Genomic DNA, 17,383 nt, shown 5'->3' with positions numbered 1-17,383 from the left:
ATAGGATTTCCTGACTAGGCAGGGGGTTGGACTAGAAGACCTCCAAGGACCCTTCCAACTATGCTATTGTATTGTATTATTGTATTGTGTTTTCTCTCCATTCCTTTCCCAGTCTTCTGAAACAATTTAGAAGTAGTATTTGGGAAGTCACAAGAGTCTATCTACTTCTGTTGATTAAAACACCCTTTAAAAAAAAAAGCCTCAATCTTAACACCCCCCAAAAAAGTTGCAACTGCTTTTAAAGTTGCATTAACATGTACATGTCTTGGTATATGTCTTTGTTATATGTATGTCTTGTCTATATATTTATTTCATATGTTTTATTGTACGCCGCCCCAAGTCCTTCGGGAGAGGGTGCGGCTAAGAAATAAATAAATAAATAAAAATAAATAAACGAGTGGTTCCTAATTGTTTCTCAGGCTCACGCAGATGCTGAAAGGAAGAGAGATATTGTAAAATGGAGAAATAAAAAAAAGTTGGGACCTTGACATTAAATATATATGTGCATGTATGTATGTATGTATGTATGTATGTATGTATGTATGTATGTATGTATGTATTTGTGTTGCAACCCCTGGTATGACTAAATATATATATATAATTTGTGTTGTATTTGTGCTGATAAATAAATAAAGGGAGACTAGTATAGATCCATTTCGAGCTATTTAGCTCTCATCAGCTAGCCATACTCTTACTGGGATTTGAACCTGGGCTGTATTACATATTAGGCAGGAATCTTATGTAATACAGCCCAGGTTCAAATCCCAGTAAGGGTATGGCTAGCTGATGAGAGCTAAATAGCTCGAAATGGATCTATACTAGTCTCCCTTTATTTATTTATCAGCACAAAGACAACACAAATATAAAAAGGCAACATTAAAAATAAAAATATGGTTTTCTGCCTGGATGGTTTTCTGTGATAGAGGGAGTAGTGACCTTCCTCCCATATTTAGTCATACCAGGGGTTGTAACACAAATACATATGTATGTATGTATGTATGTATGTATGTATGTATGTATGTATGTATGTATGTATTTGTGTTACAACCCCTGGTATGCTGGTTTTGTTGTATTCGGGTCTTTTCCCGTGTAAGGTTGAGATTGTCTTTGCAACGTTTCGGCAGGATCTCACCTGCCATCTTCAAGCGATTGATCTTCATCTTCAATCTTGAAGATGGCAGGTGAGATCCTGCCGAAACGTTGCAAAGACAATCTCAACCTTACACGGGAAAAGACCCGAATACAACAAAACCACTTGGTACACAGATGACTTACTCTCTGTAAACAATACTGTGGGGAGTTAAGACACCCCTAAAACCCCTTGGGGTGTGTGTTCGGGTGAGATACAGCCTGTTGTGCCTTAAAATGGATTCTACTGTACAGCGCAGTAGAGTTGCCATGGTAACGGCTTCACAGTACTCCACAAGGGGGCTCCCTCTGGTAAGGGAGAAAATCCAACATGAGATATTATGTTTGGTCCGGACATTTCCCCCCTATAAATAAATACCCGGGCAACACCGGATTATCAAATTATAAAATATTGATAGAATTATGGGTTATCAACTAGTATTTAATAAATAGCAGAAAAAAAGGGTGTTGAGCTCACATTCATGATAAATCTGAACTGTTTTTCTCAGAGTTCTTTTCAAAATCCACACAGCCTTAATAAATAAAACGAATATAAAAAGATTTCCGCCCAATTGCGAATGGCGCACCAGGCCAACCTTGGCAGACCACAAAAAAATCGGAAACAAAAACTTAATTTAACATAAAACAATATGAACAAGTCCATCGAATCAGTGGAATCAAGTCAATTCAAGGAGGTTTTTTTTAAAAAAAAACTTCCTGGCACGACTCAAAATTGTGGCACCTCACTGGAGCTGTCTGTCCCATTCATAATTCTCGAGTTGGATCCTAGGTCTAAATTTTCAGCACTTAAACTGGGAAGGACTTGAGGTATTCAGATCAGATTTTGCTAATCCTAATCCAGGGCTCAGGCTAATCCTTAAGGTGTTTCTAGTGGGAAGAGGTTCTAAAACAACAGAATTAAAAAGGAGAAAAAAGATTGGCAAGAAAAAAATGTAGAAATTTTAAGATCAAGAAAAAGAAAAAGCTAGGCAAATGGGTAGAGAGAAGAGAAGATAAAAGAAGTGAAGTTCCTGAGAGACTAAGAGAAAATGGTTGAAAGGAGGAAAGAAAGAAAAGGATTTATTAGTAAAATAGAATGAAATTTGGTAAATATAGCCAATGGTATATATTCAATACAATGGGAAGGAAATAGATTAATATTATTACTTGTGGATAACTAATTACCATATTTTTCAGAGTATAAGACGCAGCAGAGTATAAGATGCACCAAGATTTTGAAGAGGCAAATAGTTTGACTCCCTCTTCTTTGGGGCAACCCCTGAGATATTGGAAGACTGCTATGATGTCTCCCCTAGTCCTTCTTTTCATTAAACTAGACATACCCAGTTCCTGCAACGTTCTTAATGTGTTTTAGTCTCCAGTCCCCTAATCATCTTTGTTGCTCTTCTCTGCACTCTTTCAACATCTTTTTTACATTGTGGCGACCAAAACTGAATGCAGTATTCCAAGTGTGGCCTTACCAAGGCATTATAAAGTGGTATTAACACTTCACATGATCTTGATTCTATCCCTCTGTTGATGCAGCCTAGGACTGTGTTGGCTTTTTGGGCAGCTGCTGCACACTGCTGGCTCATATTTAAATGGTTGTCCACTAGGACTCCAAGATCCCTCTCACAGTTACTACTATTGAGCAAGGTACCACCTATACTGTACCTGTGCATTTTGTTTTTCTTGCCTAAATGTAGAACCTTACTCTTTTCACCATTGAATTTCATTCTGTTACATAGTGCCCAATGTTTGTCAAGATCCTTCTGTATCTTAAGCCTATCTTCTGGAGTGTTGGCTATTCCTGTCAGCTTGGTGTCATCTGCAAATTTGATGAGTTCCCCATTTATTCCCTCATCCAAATCATTGATGAAGATGTTGAAGAGTACTGGGCCCAAAACAGAGCCTTGGGGTACTTCACTGCCTACTTCCCTCCATGTAGATGCAGTTCCATTGAGAACTACACGTTGAGTGCGGTTGGTCAGCCAGTTACGAATCCATCTGATGGTGATGCTGTCCAACCCACATTCTTCTACTTTTATCTAGTAGTAGGTTACGGTCTACCTTATCAAATGCCTTACTGAAGTCCAAGTAAACTATATCGACGGCATTCCTCTGGCCCACTAATTCTCCGGCTTAATTTTAATTTCTTCTTAATATATAAACAATATTATTATTTGCCTCTCCGAATTAATCAAATTTAACATATCATTTCCATCTATTATTCTGTTTTACTATTAATAACATATATTAGCAAATTTAATTTTATACAGTAAACATTTCATTTACCATATTTTTCGGAGAATAAAGACGCGCCTTTTTCCCTCAAAAAAAGAGGGTGAAAATCTGGGTGCTTCTTACACACTTAATACAGCATTTTTGCCTCCCAGAACCTGTCCCCTTCACCAAAATGGCAGTGCAGAGCATGTAGACCGTTTTTTGCTTGTTTTTGCCCCCCAGCCCTCAAGAGCACTCTACAAGCCTCCTAAAGGCGATTCTTGCCCTTTTTTTTGAAAAAACAAAAAATGGGCCCGTTTTCGTGAAAAACGGGGCGTTTTGGGGAGGTTTGCAGAGTGCAAAAACTTTTTTAATTCTCCAAAGCACCTGGGGATAAGACAAGAAGCAATGGGTGGAAACTAATCAAGGAGAGAAGCAACTTAGAACTGAGGAGAAATTTCCTGACAGTTAGAACAATTAATCAGTGGAACAGAAGTTGCCTCCAGAAGTTGTGAATGCCCCAACACTGGAAGTCTTTAAGAAGATGTTGGATGGCCATTTGACTGGAACGGTATAGGGTTTCCTGCCTGGGCAGGGGGTTGGACTAGAAGACCCCCAAGGTCCCTTCCAACTCTGCTATTGTATTGTATTGTATTGTATTGTATTGTATTGTATTGTATTGTATTGTATTGTATTGTATTGGTCGATTTAAATCAGTAGTAAACAAGGCTTGATTGTATTGTATTGAATATGGAATGAAAATAAGCTGACTGAAAGGTAAAATGAAAATATGATGTAAAATGAACTATGTATAATAGAAGATGTAAAGGGTTATAGAAGAAGTTAAAATATGAAACAAAAAATAAAAAAAACTTTGGGGGGGGGGGGAAGAGATTTTTCTACCCATTCCAAACTCTGCTACTAACCATCACTTGCAGCTGGCGGAAGGCGGCACACCTGTCGACACATGGCCACGAAACCGTGAAAATATTTGGCTAGGCTTTCGTCCGTCTTCTTGTCTAAGCGGGCAAGGGTCCGAAACCGACTCCAATGGAACCGCATCGTGTCTGGATCGTATTCCACCCCAAACGTGGACACCACACGATAGAAGTCCGACTGCTCACGGCGCGTCCACCTTGGGGATAACAAAGAATCGTTGAGCTCCTTTTCGTGGCACGTCGAACCCATTTGGCAACAGGGTTTTGCCCGCTGCTGATCGACAGAATGAATCATCCGACTTTTCTCTAAAATGCCCCAGTGAAGAATTTTTTTTAAAAAAATCTCTCTACAGCAGGGGTGTCCAACTCGAGGCCTGCGAGTTGGATCCGTCCCGTGGGGTGCTTAGATTTGGCCCACGGAGCTGCCCTGGAAAGAGCGAAGGACCAGCCCGTGGTACCTCTGCCAGCGGAGCCCCCTTTTCGCTGGCGGAGGGTTAAAGGAGGCTGTCGCAGCCGGAAACGGAGTTCGTGAGCCCATTTTTGCTGGCAAAGCGCTTGGGCCCCCGACATAAGTGATGTTGAGCTGGCCACTCCCACCTCAGCCTCCCCCCCCCGCCTCCGGGGTCAAACACAACCCTGATGCGACCCTCAATGAAATCGAGTTTGACACCCCTGCTCTGCAGTGATGCAGGTAGTTTGGGCTAAAGCAAGGCAACCAACTCAGAAGTAGCTCAATAATTCTGTGATTGATGATGTAGAAGAGCGGGTAAAGCTGGAGGGTGGCGTTAAGCAAGTCACCAGCCTAGAATCATTACGTTCCCATAAATGATCCCAAGTCTAATCCTTCTTGAATTCAGTGGACCCTTTTCAGGCTCCAACTCAGTACGCAGGTAGTCTTCGACTTACAACAGTGACCGTTCAAAGCTACAGCGGCGCTGAAAATAAGTGCCTTATGGCCATTCCTCCCAGTTATGACCTTTGTCGCAGACCCAAGATCATGTGAACGTCATCGTATGAAATGCAGATGCTTGGTTCATACTTATGACCGCTGCTGTGTCCCAAGATCACGGGATCCAAAATGATGAACCTCGGTGATTCACTGAACAACTGTGGCAAGGAAGGTCGTAAAATGAGGCAAAACTCACTTTACAAATATCTCACTTAACAACATACATCTCGGGATTAATTGTAAGTCGAGGATCACCTGTATTGACCTTTAGTCCATCAGATTCTTTTGCAAAGGTTTGAGCAATGAATCTTAACTGCAACTTAACCTAGGTTCCTGATACTTTATGAGGGATTCAGTCGCAGGTTCAAGTACCGTATTTTTCCATCTAGAAGACGCGCCCGTGTTTCATGCAGAGCAGCGATGAGTAACCTTTCTGTTTTGGGGTTCCAAAAATGTGAGGGTCATGTGTGACAGCGGGTGTTTGCACCCATAATGCAAAGTGCGCCCCCCTGAGCCTCTCGGTAGCGCTATCCGCTTACTGTGAACAGGCTGATTACAGAGCGCACGAGAGGAGGCTACACTAGACAACGCTCTTAGCTGAAAGGAAAAAAGATCTTGTACCAAGGAGAGGCAGCTAAATTAGTTCTTTCTGGGCCGAAGACTGAGTTTAATCTGGGGAGTCAGAGGAGGAGCAGAGGGAGTGGCCTTAAGATTTCCCTCAGTCTCCGGGCAGATGGGCCGTGACAATACCCAGATGTGACTCCTCCCAAGCCCCACTTCGGAGACCTCCTGCCCCCACCGGGCGGGCTGCACTGCCGGTGTGCTGCTTGCCGCCAAGCTGACCTTAATATTTCCTCCGGGGGGGCTGGAGAGGCCACTTTCGCCCTCCCCAGGCTGCAGGAAGTCTCCGGAGCCTGGGGAGGGTGAAAAACGGGCCTACTGGGAGTTCAGAAACAGACCGTTTACGCCCTCCCCCGCCCCCTGGAAGCTGGAAATGGTCCATGTCTGACCTTTCGGTAGGCCCATTTTACACCCTTCCCAGGCTCCGGAGGCTTTCTTGGAGCCTGGGGAGGGCGAAAACGGCCTCCCCCGGCTCTCCGGAGAGGCTAAAAATCAGCTGGCTGGCGTGCGCATGCGTGCCGGAGCTGACACGGGACAATGGCTTGCATGCCCGCAGAGATGGCCATAGGTTTGCCATCGCAGATGTAAAGTAAGTGAGTAAGCATGCTACAAGCCACCCCTGTGCAGAAGCCATCTTATTAGAGAGAGAGTAATACAAGAACAGAAAATGCATCACAGGAACAATAGAGATGAAACCTAGAGTGGCAATGTGACACAGGAAACGACCGCAGCAGAGAGGAATGACAGAGCTGCATATAATGTAGAGGGCTTGTCGGGCATGTGCAGCAGAGCTGGAGGACGGGGATGGGCCACGCCTTCTCTCCTCGGCCTCCTGTGTATAAGACGCCCCTCCGTCTTCAAGCAAATATTTTAAAGGGAAAGTAGCGTCTTCGACACGATAAAATACGGTACCTCTCCTGACCCAGCTTCTCCAAATAGAGAGAGCGGGATTCCAAAGCAGGCCCACAAGATTACCTCTGCTGCTTCTCTCGGCGCACCATCTCCTTCAGCTTGAAGGCGGCCTCACAACGCCGCCGCCGCCGATCCCCCCGCTCCGCCGCCTCCATCTTCAGTTGCTCGCGCTTGTAGCTCCGCTGGAAGGCCGTGATTAGTCGTCGCAAACGGGCGGTGAGCGCAGAGGCTGGAGGCCAGAAGAGATTCCCTGGCTGACCTAGAGAATTATGACAGGGACGGTGGTGTGACTCGTGCGTCCTCCAGTTGACCCTCTTCCCATGGTAGAGATAGATTACAGATTAACAGAAGGGACCTTGTAGGTCATCTAGTCCAACGTCACCACCACCCGCCCAAGCATGAGACCCTACACCATTTATGACAGGTGACAGTCCAATCTCTTCTTGAAAGCCTCCAGTGATGAAGCCCCCACAACTTCTGAGGACAACTTCTGTTCCATTGGTTGATTGTTCTGTTAGAAAATTTCTCCTTATTTCTAGCTTGAGTCTCTCCTTGATTTGCTTCCATCCATTGTTTCTTGTCTGGTCTTCGGGTGTCTTGGAAAAAGCCTTGACCCCTTCCTCTCTGTGTCAGCCCCTCAAATATCATGACTCCCCTGGTCCTTCTCCTCACTAGATTAGCCATGCCCAGTTCCTGAAACCATTCATTGTGTTTTAGCCTCCAGTCCCCTCATCATCATGGTTGATCTTCTCTGCACTTTTTCTAGGGTCTCAACATCTTTTTTACAGTATGGTGACCAAAACTGGGTCCAGTATTCTAGGTGTGGTCTAACTAAGGCTTTATAGAGTGGTATAATTACCTTCATCCCCATCCACCACCGATATGTCTTCATCCATCATCATTAGCGCTTCGCCCTGGAATGGAGACATTAGTTTCAGTTTCAGTTTAGTTTCAGTTTATTAAATTTATAAACCGCCCCCTCTCCCCGAAGGGACTCGGGGCGGTGTACAGACAGAAATAAAATATACAATAGACAACAAAAATACAAAACCCCAGACAAAACAAATTGAACACACAGTCTGTACAATAGTCATGAACTAACTGATGATTAAAACCAATTAAAACCAATTAAAATACCCCAAAATTTAAAAATTTGAAATGCCGGCCAGGAAGGTCAGGATTAGATTATAATTATGATTGCGATTGGGCCAGGCCAGCTAATTGGAACAGGTGGGTCTTGAGTTTCTTACGGAAGGAGCGGAGATCAGCAGTAATTCTAATATCGGGGGGGGGGGGGGGGGGGGGGGAGGTCGTTCCAGTGCAATTAAACTGCCAAGTACCATTACAGTTGGGGATGATGGGTTTTGTCCTAAAAGTCACACGTTTGCTTTACTTGTGGAAACAAGATCTGGGCAGTGAAAACGTGGAAGCAGATAGAAGTTTTCAAACGTTTCCCCCATGTTTCTCCATAACTCAAATTTCCCAAAGGGAAAAAATATATCGTTCCCGTTAGTTAACTTTGCCCTTAAAACTTCCCTCGGTCACGCAAACAGCATGGAGTGGGGGTGAGAAAGCAGCCTTGAAAGGTGCCAATGAGCCCTCAAGGCAGCCTACAAGCTGACTTTCCCGGTGATCGGTACATCTAGACGTAGTTTTAATTCATCCCCAAGGATGTCTGCGGAGAACCTCAGTCATCTAAGCCACAGTTGTCTCGAAGGTGCTTTTTTTCTAAAAGCAACTGGTTTGTGGATTCCCCCCCACTCCCCCACTAAGGAAAAAACAAACAAACACATTTTGCTTCTCATCCAAGAAGCGTCATTGCTTCTGGCAGGATGGTGGGAATGATGGAAGGAGTGTGTGTCTGTGTGTGTGTGTGTGAGAGAGAGAGAGAGAGAAAGAGAGAGACAGAGAACGAGACAGAGAAAGAGAGAGAGACAGACAGAGCGAGAGAGACAGACAGAGAGGGACAGAGAAAGAGAGACAGACAGACAGAGAGAGAGAAATAGACAGAACGAGAGAGACAGACAGAGCGAGAGAGACAGACAGAGAGGGACAGAGAAAGAGAGAGACAGACAGAATGAAACAGAGAGAGACAGATCGAGAGAGACAGACGGAGAGGGACAGAGAAAGAGACAGAGAGGGACGGAGAAAGAGACAGAGAGAGACAGAGACAGAGACCCAGATAGACAGAGAGGGACAGAGAAAGAGACAGACAGAGAGAGAGAAAGAGACAGACAGAAAGAGACAGAACGAGACAGAGACACAGAGAGACAGAGCGAGAGAGACAGAGAGAGAGAAAGAGACAGAGAACGAGACAGACAGACAGAGCGAGAGAGACAGACAGAGAGGGACAGAGAAAGAGAGAGAGAAAGAGACAGACAGACAGAACGAAACAGAGAGACACAGATCGAGAGAGACAGAGAAAGAGACAGAGAGGGACGGAGAAAGAGAGAGAGAGAGACAGAGACAGAGAGAGAGACAGAGACCCAGATAGACAGAGAGGGACAGAGAAAGAGACAGACAGAGAGAGAGAAAGAGACAGACAGAAAGAGACAGAACGAGACAGAGACACAGAGAGACAGAGCGAGAGAGACAGAGAGAAAGAGAGAAATAGACAGAGAACGAGAGAGACAGACAGAGCGAGAGAGACAGACAGAGAGGGACAGAGAAAGAGAGAGAGAAAGAGACAGACAGACAGACAGAACGAAACAGAGAGACACAGATCGAGAGAGACAGAGAAAGAGACAGAGAGGGACGGAGAAAGAGAGAGACAGAGACAGAGAGAGAGACAGAGACCCAGATAGACAGAGAGGGACAGAGAAAGAGACAGACAGAGAGAAAGAGACAGACAGAAAGAGACAGACACAGACAGAGCGAGAGAGACAGAGAGAAAGAGAGAAATAGACAGAGAACGAGAGAGACAGACAGAGCGAGAGAGACAGACAGAGAGGGACAGAGAAAGAGAGAGAGAAAGAGACAGACAGACAGAACGAAACAGAGAGACACAGATCGAGAGAGACAGAGAAAGAGACAGAGAGGGACGGAGAAAGAGAGAGAGAGACAGAGAAAGAGACAGACAGAGAGAGAGAGAGAGAGAAAGAGACAGAGAGAAAGAGACAGAACGAGACAGAGACACAGAGCGAGAGATACAGACAGAGGGGGACAGAGAAAGAGACAGAGAGAGAGGGAGGGAGAAAGGGAAGTGGTTCCTACTGATTAGGACTGGTGTGGCCGAACCGGTAGTAGTATGTCAGCCTGGGTGACTGGAACCAGCAACGCCCTAGGCCTGCCATGCCCCCGAACCGGTTCCCCGGTCACCACCATCTTGTTTTTGATTTTAATTGAAGTGTGAAAGTGAGCACAGCACACATCCGGCATGCACAAAAGCAAAACGGGAGTAAAGCGGGCTAGAACCCACCCTTGGTGTGGTGTGTGTGCGTGTGTGCGTGTGTGTTTGGAAGGATTATCCAAAGGACTGCAAAGAAATACGATCCTTCCAACCTTCTTCCCCCCCTCCAACCACCAATCCTGTCAGAACTCTAATCCTCCCATCTCTCCTACCAATGAAGCTTCTTGGGAGGGGAAGCGAAAAATCTTTTTTTCTTCCTCAGGGAAAAAACACTCCAGCTGCCTTAAAAAAAAAAAAAAAAAAGCACCTTTTGAGATTCCTGAAGGATATTCTAAATATTCAGACAGACGGAGGAGAAGCTGGGCATAGCCACAGATTCGCTCAACTACCATTCCCAGCATGCCTCCCTGTCAGTCTTAATGGCAAAGGATGCTGGGAGGGGTATTTCAGCTACAATGGAAGGACCGGGCACATGTTCCAAAGCACATCCTTTTATATATAAAGTTTTTATTTTTTATTTTTCTCATTTTCATAACATATAAACCACATGTATACTATTACATAACCAGCAGCGTATTATATTATCAAATGTTTGCATCAATCGTCTTACCGTCAACTCCCAAAACACATATATTGGCTCTTCTGCTCTCCATCCACCATATTTGTATACCTTATCCATCACTTTCTTCTCCCTCTCTCCTCCCGCTCCCTACCTCCTTTCTTCCCTCTGTCGTCCTTCTCTTCTCTCCTTCCCCTTCCTCTCTCCTTCTCCCCTTTCCACATCCTTGGCAGGCCGTGGGCCCAAGAAACAGTAGGGGGCCGGAAAAAAAAATAGATTTCTTTCTAAAAAGGAGTCGCTTGGATTGGGGTGGTGTAAAAATGTAACAAATAAATAAAACCCAGGACCAGTAGCCTCGGTTAGGTTTGAATGGCAATGGGTTTAAAACGTCTCGGGTTCTGGTTTTTTAAACATGGGAGGTGATGAGGTATATCCATGATGGCGAACCTCTCGGCGGGCACGCGAGCTGTTGCTCAGCTCAGCTCCACCCGCCGGCCGGTAGATTTTTGCGTCTCCTGCCCCATACATCCCTTCAGCCGATCCGCTCTCACAGAGAGGGACTCCTCCGGGTGCCGTCCACTAGGCAGTGCCAGCGGGCGACGCCCAGGAGTAGGGCCTTCTCGGTGATGGGCCCGACCCTCTGGAATGACCTCCCCCCTGATATCAGAACCACCACCGATCTCCGCTCCTTCCGTAAGAAGCTTAAAACCCACCTGTTCAAGTTAGCCGGCCTGGCCTAATCCCAGTTTAGTCCCTCAAGTCTGCATTTTTAAATTTTTAGGGGTTAGTTTTAGGTTGATTTTTAACTTTTATTATCTTGTACAGCTGTTAGGTTTAATTCGATTTTAAGGGTATTTAAGGGTATTTATTTTTGTATCTGGTTTTTAATGAGATGCCTGTACACCGCCCCAAGTCCCTTCGGGGAGAGGGGGCGGTCTATAAATCTTGAAAAATAAAATAAAAATAAAATAAAATAAAACATGCGGGAGAGGCACACGCATGCGCCAGGAGGAGGGGGAAGCGTAGAGAGGTGCGCCCCTCTCCCCGTTTTTGGTTTCTGGAGGCTTCAGGGAGGCCTGCTAGGCCCAAAACATGGTGCGAGGGGAGGAAGGTGTCGCACCATGGTTTTTTTTTTTTGGGGGGGGGGGTTGTGCGCATGCACAGGAGAGTGAGGGAGGGCAGGGTGTCATATGAGCATGGGTGCGTTGCATTATGGGGTGTGGGCATTCTGGGTGTTGATTTCGGTATGCAAGGAGAAAAAGTTTAGCCCTCACTGGGCTATATTAACAGTGCAATTGGGTTTAGGATCCCACCTCTTCATCGTGTTCCTTGGCCGGGGCTCCGACCGGTTTGTATTCCGGATCCTCGCAGTCCTTGTCAAAATCCACCCTGCCGGCGACATGAGAACTAGTCAATTCTTGCGGTGGAAATCCCGGCATCCTTTCCCCCGCTTTCCAGACACACCTCAGAACTTCCCTTGAGAAGCAAGGTGAACTCACAGACACCCGAGTTTCGGGGCCAGTGGTCCCCTCCCTCGGTGCCTCGGTATTAGCATGGCAGGTCATCATGGGTGCGGTTCCCCCCCACACCCCCATTGTCCGTCGTCCGTGCCCCCCCACTCCCCCCAGCCTTGAGAATGGCTCAACTCTAGCCCAAGCGGCCTCTCACCCCTCGCCCACATCCGGTCGGTGCTCAGCGGCAATGGCCTTGTCATCCGGGCGGCCGGCTTTCTCCAGGAAACAGAGCGCGGGGTCGGCTCGCATGGTGTTGTACTTCTCGTAGCCTGAAGGAAAGGTCAAACATCAGTGCCTCAAGGGCTTATGTCCCCATGTAACCTCAGGCAGAGGTTAGACTATATAAAGTCAGCTTCCCGGTTACGCCTCTAGTCCTGGCGTTCCTTAGAGGGCTCTTATCCAAGAGGAACCAAGTGTCAGCCCTAACAAAATAAGACTCCGTGTTGTGGCCCGCCAGCGCCCAGCGGAGCTAGCAACAGATTTGGAGAGCGAGGAGGTTGGGGAGGAACATGGGCCAGTCCTGGAGTCTGGGAAAGGCTCTGATGTGGGCTCCGCGTCGGAGGCAGAGGTGGGGCCAGGGCCGTCCGACCGTTATCAGTTACCTTCGGAGTCAGACATCAGTGGGGCAGAAGAACAGCTGGAGCCTGTTCCCAGTGTGCGCATGCAGAGTTGCTAGACGAAGGGAACAGCTAAGGGTCGACTTGGGAGTAAGGCCAGAGGTGGACGGTGAATAGCCCCTCCCATAGGGAATAAAAGAGGAGCGAAAGGGGAGTGGAGTTTGCAGGAGACAATTAATTCAATCCTGCATTCTTGCCAAGTATTGCAGCGCCTGAAAGATATCGTCCTGGCCAGTCTCCAAGCCTGATAAAAGGCCGGTAATTGTGAACTATCTTGAAAGACTCTGGGAGAGGAAAGACTTTGCTGGGGAGAAATTCACTCTAAAATTACATAAAAGGGGTTTATCGGGACGAGGACTCGGCTTTGTGCTGCTGGGGAAGCCTAGGTCAGAACAGTTTTGTTGTTTTTAGAGTCCTCTATATTAAGTAAATTTAAATTGAGTATAATTTAGATTTGGTGGCTTCTGTTCACTGACAATTTATTGGTAGTCCTTGACTTATGACCACCATGGGGGCAGGAATTTTCACTGCGAGGCAAACCGGTTGCTAAATGAATCACATCTATTTTATGATCGTTGTAGCTGTTAAGGAATCTGCCAATTAGGTGTAAGCAAAAAAAGGACTGGACTTGACTGGGTCTCATTGTCTCGTCTCTGGTTTGGGGCCTGATCGTTGGATCTGCTCCTCATTGCGAAAGGAAGGGGCATTCCCATCCAGAAGTTATCACTCACCATGTTTGAAGACCCCAAGGAGCAACGATTTGTCGGCTTCCGTGTCCCACCAGGCCGTGGGGACTTCTGCCTGATCCACGAGCGGAAACCAGATGTCCGTTTCGCTGCAGGAACGAAGATGGGAAATGGAAACAAAACAAGACAAGGCAAAAGGGGTTGTGAGATGTGAAACAGGAACCAAGACGCCTTTCCAAAATCCTAGCTCGGCTTTCGTAGCCTCACTCATGGCGCCGAGTAGATTGTCCTTAGCTCAGAGGTAGTCGAACGCAAGGCCCGTGGGCTGCATCCGTGGTAATGTGGTTGGATCCGGCTCGTGGGGCCATCCTGGAAAATGTACCGTATATTCCGCCGTATTAGGCGACTGGGCGTGTAAGACGACACCCTAATTTCAGGCGCGAGCCGTCTGAAGACCTCCGCGCTGCCAGGCTTTCGTACTTTTGAGCTCAGCGCCTTCCTCCTCCAGACCGCCAGCCAGACCTTACTAAGCCATCCCAGCCCTCATCCATCCGTGTGCCCAGGCGAGGAGCGCCGAGGTTAACGATTGAAAGGCCAGCGTCTGTGCTGGTGGCGGTGCGGCTTTTTGCTTGGCGGCGCTGCTTTTTCTTTTCTCTTCTTTTTTTTGGGTGTGGCTTTTCTTATACCTGGCATATAAAGACGACCCCCAATTTTTGAAATATTTTTGGGGGGTTAAAAAGTCTTATACGCTGGAAAATACGGTAAGCCGCGTGGCTTTGGCTGGTCTTTGGCGGGATCGCATTCTACCACATACATCCCTGCGACCAATTCGCTCACACAGGGAGGGACTCCTCCGAGTGCCATCCATCAAGCAGTGCCAACGGGCGGCACCTAGGAGTAGAGCCTTCTCTGTGATGGGCCCAACCCTCTGGAATGACCTCCCCCCTGATATTAGAACTACTACCGACTTCCGCTCCTTTCGACAAAAACTTAAGACTCACCTGTTCCGATTAGCCGGCCTGGCCCACTTATAGTTCTACTCTTACCTCCTGGCGGATATTTTATTTGGGATAGCTTTTAAGGTTAATGTTTTTAACTTTTTTAAATTTTTAAAATAAATTTTAATCTAACTTAACTAAATTGTAAGGGAACTTTCACTACCTCCTCCAGTCCTATGCTTAATTTATTTATTGCATACCTATAATATGTATATTTACTGTTTAACTTTTTTAATATGACTGTACACCGCCCCGAGTCTCTTTTGAGAGAGGGGCGGTCTAGAAATTCAATAAAGTTAAAGTTAAGTGGTCTACCCAATGCAAAGAGGAGACATCGGGCCAGCATGGCTTCGGCCCAGTCTACCCAATGAGAAGAGGAAATATCAGGCCAGTGTGGCTTCAGCCCAGTCTACCCAACGCAAAGAGGAAATATCAGGCCAGCATGGCTTCGGCCCAGTCTACCCAGTGCGAAGAGGAAACATGCCAGCAGTTTGGGGAGTGATGTTAAGCTGGCCATGCCCACTCAGTGTCCCTGTCCCGACCCCCCTCGAGGTCCTGATGCGGTCCTCAATGAAATTGAGTTTGACACCTTAGATGCACCACAGTAATCCATTTACAAGAGAAAAATAAATAAAGAGATGCTCTTTTGCCAGGATAAAAAAAAATCTCTCTCTAACAAAATGATTGACTTGGAGAAGTAAACACGTTTAATAAAAAAATAAACAAACTCAGAAGTTGCTAAGGCGATGCCACAATGGCTCATCATTAAGAAGAGTTATCTGGTGGGGTGGGCGTCTTCAAAAATCAGAGTAACAAGAGTTGGAAGGGACCTTGGAGGTCTTCTAATCCGACCCCCTTCTCAAGCAGGAGGCCCTATATACAAATCCTCTTCTTAAACAAGGACTCAAAGAAACACACCCCTAACGGAAAAGGTTTCTGTCACGAAATCCACTGAGACAATCAATGCCCGTTTCCCATACCAACCATACCCATCCATCTATATACTATATAAAACGGCTGGCTGGGTGTGTCTGTTTGTGCGTGTGGGTTCTAGCATAGCTCTGGAACGCCTTGAGCAATTTCAACCAAACCTGGTGCACAGATGGCCTAATCCCTGGAGACAAATACCGTGGGGGTAAAACACCCCTTACAGCCCTCGGGGTGTGTGTGTGTTCTGTTAAGATGAAGCCTGTTGTGCCGTAAAATGGCTTCTACTGTACTGCCGTAAAATGGCTTCTACTGTACTGCCGTAAAATAGCTCTGGAACGCCTTGAGCAATTTCAACCAAACCTGGTACACAGATGGCATAATCCCTGGAGACAAATACTGTGGGGGTAAGACACCCCTTACACCCCTCGGTGTGTGTGTGTTCTGTTGAGGCCTGTTGTGCCTTAAAATGGCTTCTACTGTACAACGCTATGGAGTTGCCATGGTAACGGCTTCACAGTGCTCCGCAAGGGGACTCCCTCTGGTAAGTGGGGAAATCCAACATTAGAAACTACGTTTGGTCCGAACATTTCCCCGCTATAAATAAATACCCGGGCAACGCTAGGTTATCAGCTAGTTAGTTAGAACCGCAAAGCCGTCGTACAAAAACAAAAGGTGGCATGTCAGTAATTTCGGGGGATAAGCCCACAGAACATCCCCCAGGCAACCTTTGTAAACGTTATTTTTTTTTACCTGGCAACAGCACCTGCCAACACTTTCTCAGCCTGGTCTCCGATCACCTCCTGGCGCAAGTAATAAAGCATTCGGACCCTGAGCAGCACCCTAAGGAGGAAAATAATACCTTTCTGTTGGGAGGACCAAGCATCGTTTGATAAATTGCACACCACCCACATTCCAAGACATTGGCTGTCTCCACTGTTAAGTCAGTGACGATGACAAAAGGTTAAGCATGAAAGCCAGCTTAGTGGCCTTGGGCCAGTCACTCTCTGTCAGCTCAACCCATCTCACAGTTGTTGTGGGGTAAAAAAAAAGGAGAAGGGATATTATGTATGTTTGTTGCCTTGAGTTATGTATAAAGTAATAAAGGTGGGATAAACATCAGATGGATTGACAGGATAGATAGATATAGATATAGATGAATGGGTGGGTGGATTATAATGACAGATATATGATAGGTAGAGGTAGATATGATAGATAGATAGATAGATAGATAGATAGATAGATAGATAGATAGATAGATATGGATGACAGAGATGATAGATAGGTAGGTTGATAGGTAGATATGGATGGATGGATGAGATGATAGATAGATAATTAGAGAGATAGATAGATAGAGAGAGAGAGAGATAGATAGATAGATAGATAGATAGATAGATAGATAGATAGATAGATAGATAGATATAGATATAGATGGATGGGTGGGTGGGTGGGTGGATTATAATGACAGATAGATGATAGGTAGTTTGAGAGGTAGATATGGATGATAGATAGATAAATAGATAGATAGATAGATAGATAGATAGATAGATAGATAGATAGATAGATGATAGATAGATGATAGATAGATAGATAGATAGATAGATAGATAGATAGATAGATGATAGATAGATAGATAGATAGATAGATAGATAGATAGATAGATAGATAGATAGATATGGATGACAGAGATGATAGGTTGATAGGTAGATATGGATGGATGGATGAGATGATAGGTAGATAGATAGGCAGATAAATAGATTAGATAGATAGATAGATAGATAGATAGATAGATAGATAGATAGATAGATAGATAGATAGATATAGGCAGTTAGGTAGATAGAAAGATATGGAAGGAAGGAAGGAAGGAAGGAAGGAAGGAAGGAAGGAAGGAAGGAAGGAAGGAAGGAAGAAAGAAAGAAAGAAAGAAAGAAAGAGACAGCATTACCACCATACAATTATTTT

The 17,383-nt window shown here is 45.7% G+C and overlaps 1 protein-coding gene across 11 annotated transcripts in view; it reads right to left on the bottom strand.

Annotated features, from left to right (window-relative positions):
* LOC309382118 (chromodomain-helicase-DNA-binding protein 8-like) overlaps window positions 1–17,383 on the bottom strand; it is a 146,450-nt gene that overhangs the window by 21,635 nt on the left and 107,432 nt on the right. For all 11 annotated transcript variants that reach the window (XM_081933611.1, XM_081933610.1, XM_081933616.1 and 8 more), the window contains 7 exons: window positions 16,175–16,264; window positions 13,542–13,645; window positions 12,348–12,462; window positions 11,993–12,068; window positions 7,631–7,685; window positions 6,835–7,030; window positions 4,278–4,486 (listed from right to left, as the gene is read on the bottom strand). In XM_081933611.1, coding sequence (XP_081789737.1) covers window positions 4,278–4,486; window positions 6,835–7,030; window positions 7,631–7,685; window positions 11,993–12,068; window positions 12,348–12,462; window positions 13,542–13,645; window positions 16,175–16,264 — 845 coding nt within the window. The remainder of the gene's footprint in view (window positions 1–4,277; window positions 4,487–6,834; window positions 7,031–7,630; window positions 7,686–11,992; window positions 12,069–12,347; window positions 12,463–13,541; window positions 13,646–16,174; window positions 16,265–17,383) is intronic.

This window comes from Natrix helvetica, assembly GCF_964273705.1.
Source record: "Natrix helvetica genome assembly, chromosome: Z".
Taxonomy (NCBI): domain Eukaryota; kingdom Metazoa; phylum Chordata; class Lepidosauria; order Squamata; family Natricidae; genus Natrix; species Natrix helvetica.
This window is presented reverse-complemented; position numbering and strand designations above follow the sequence as displayed.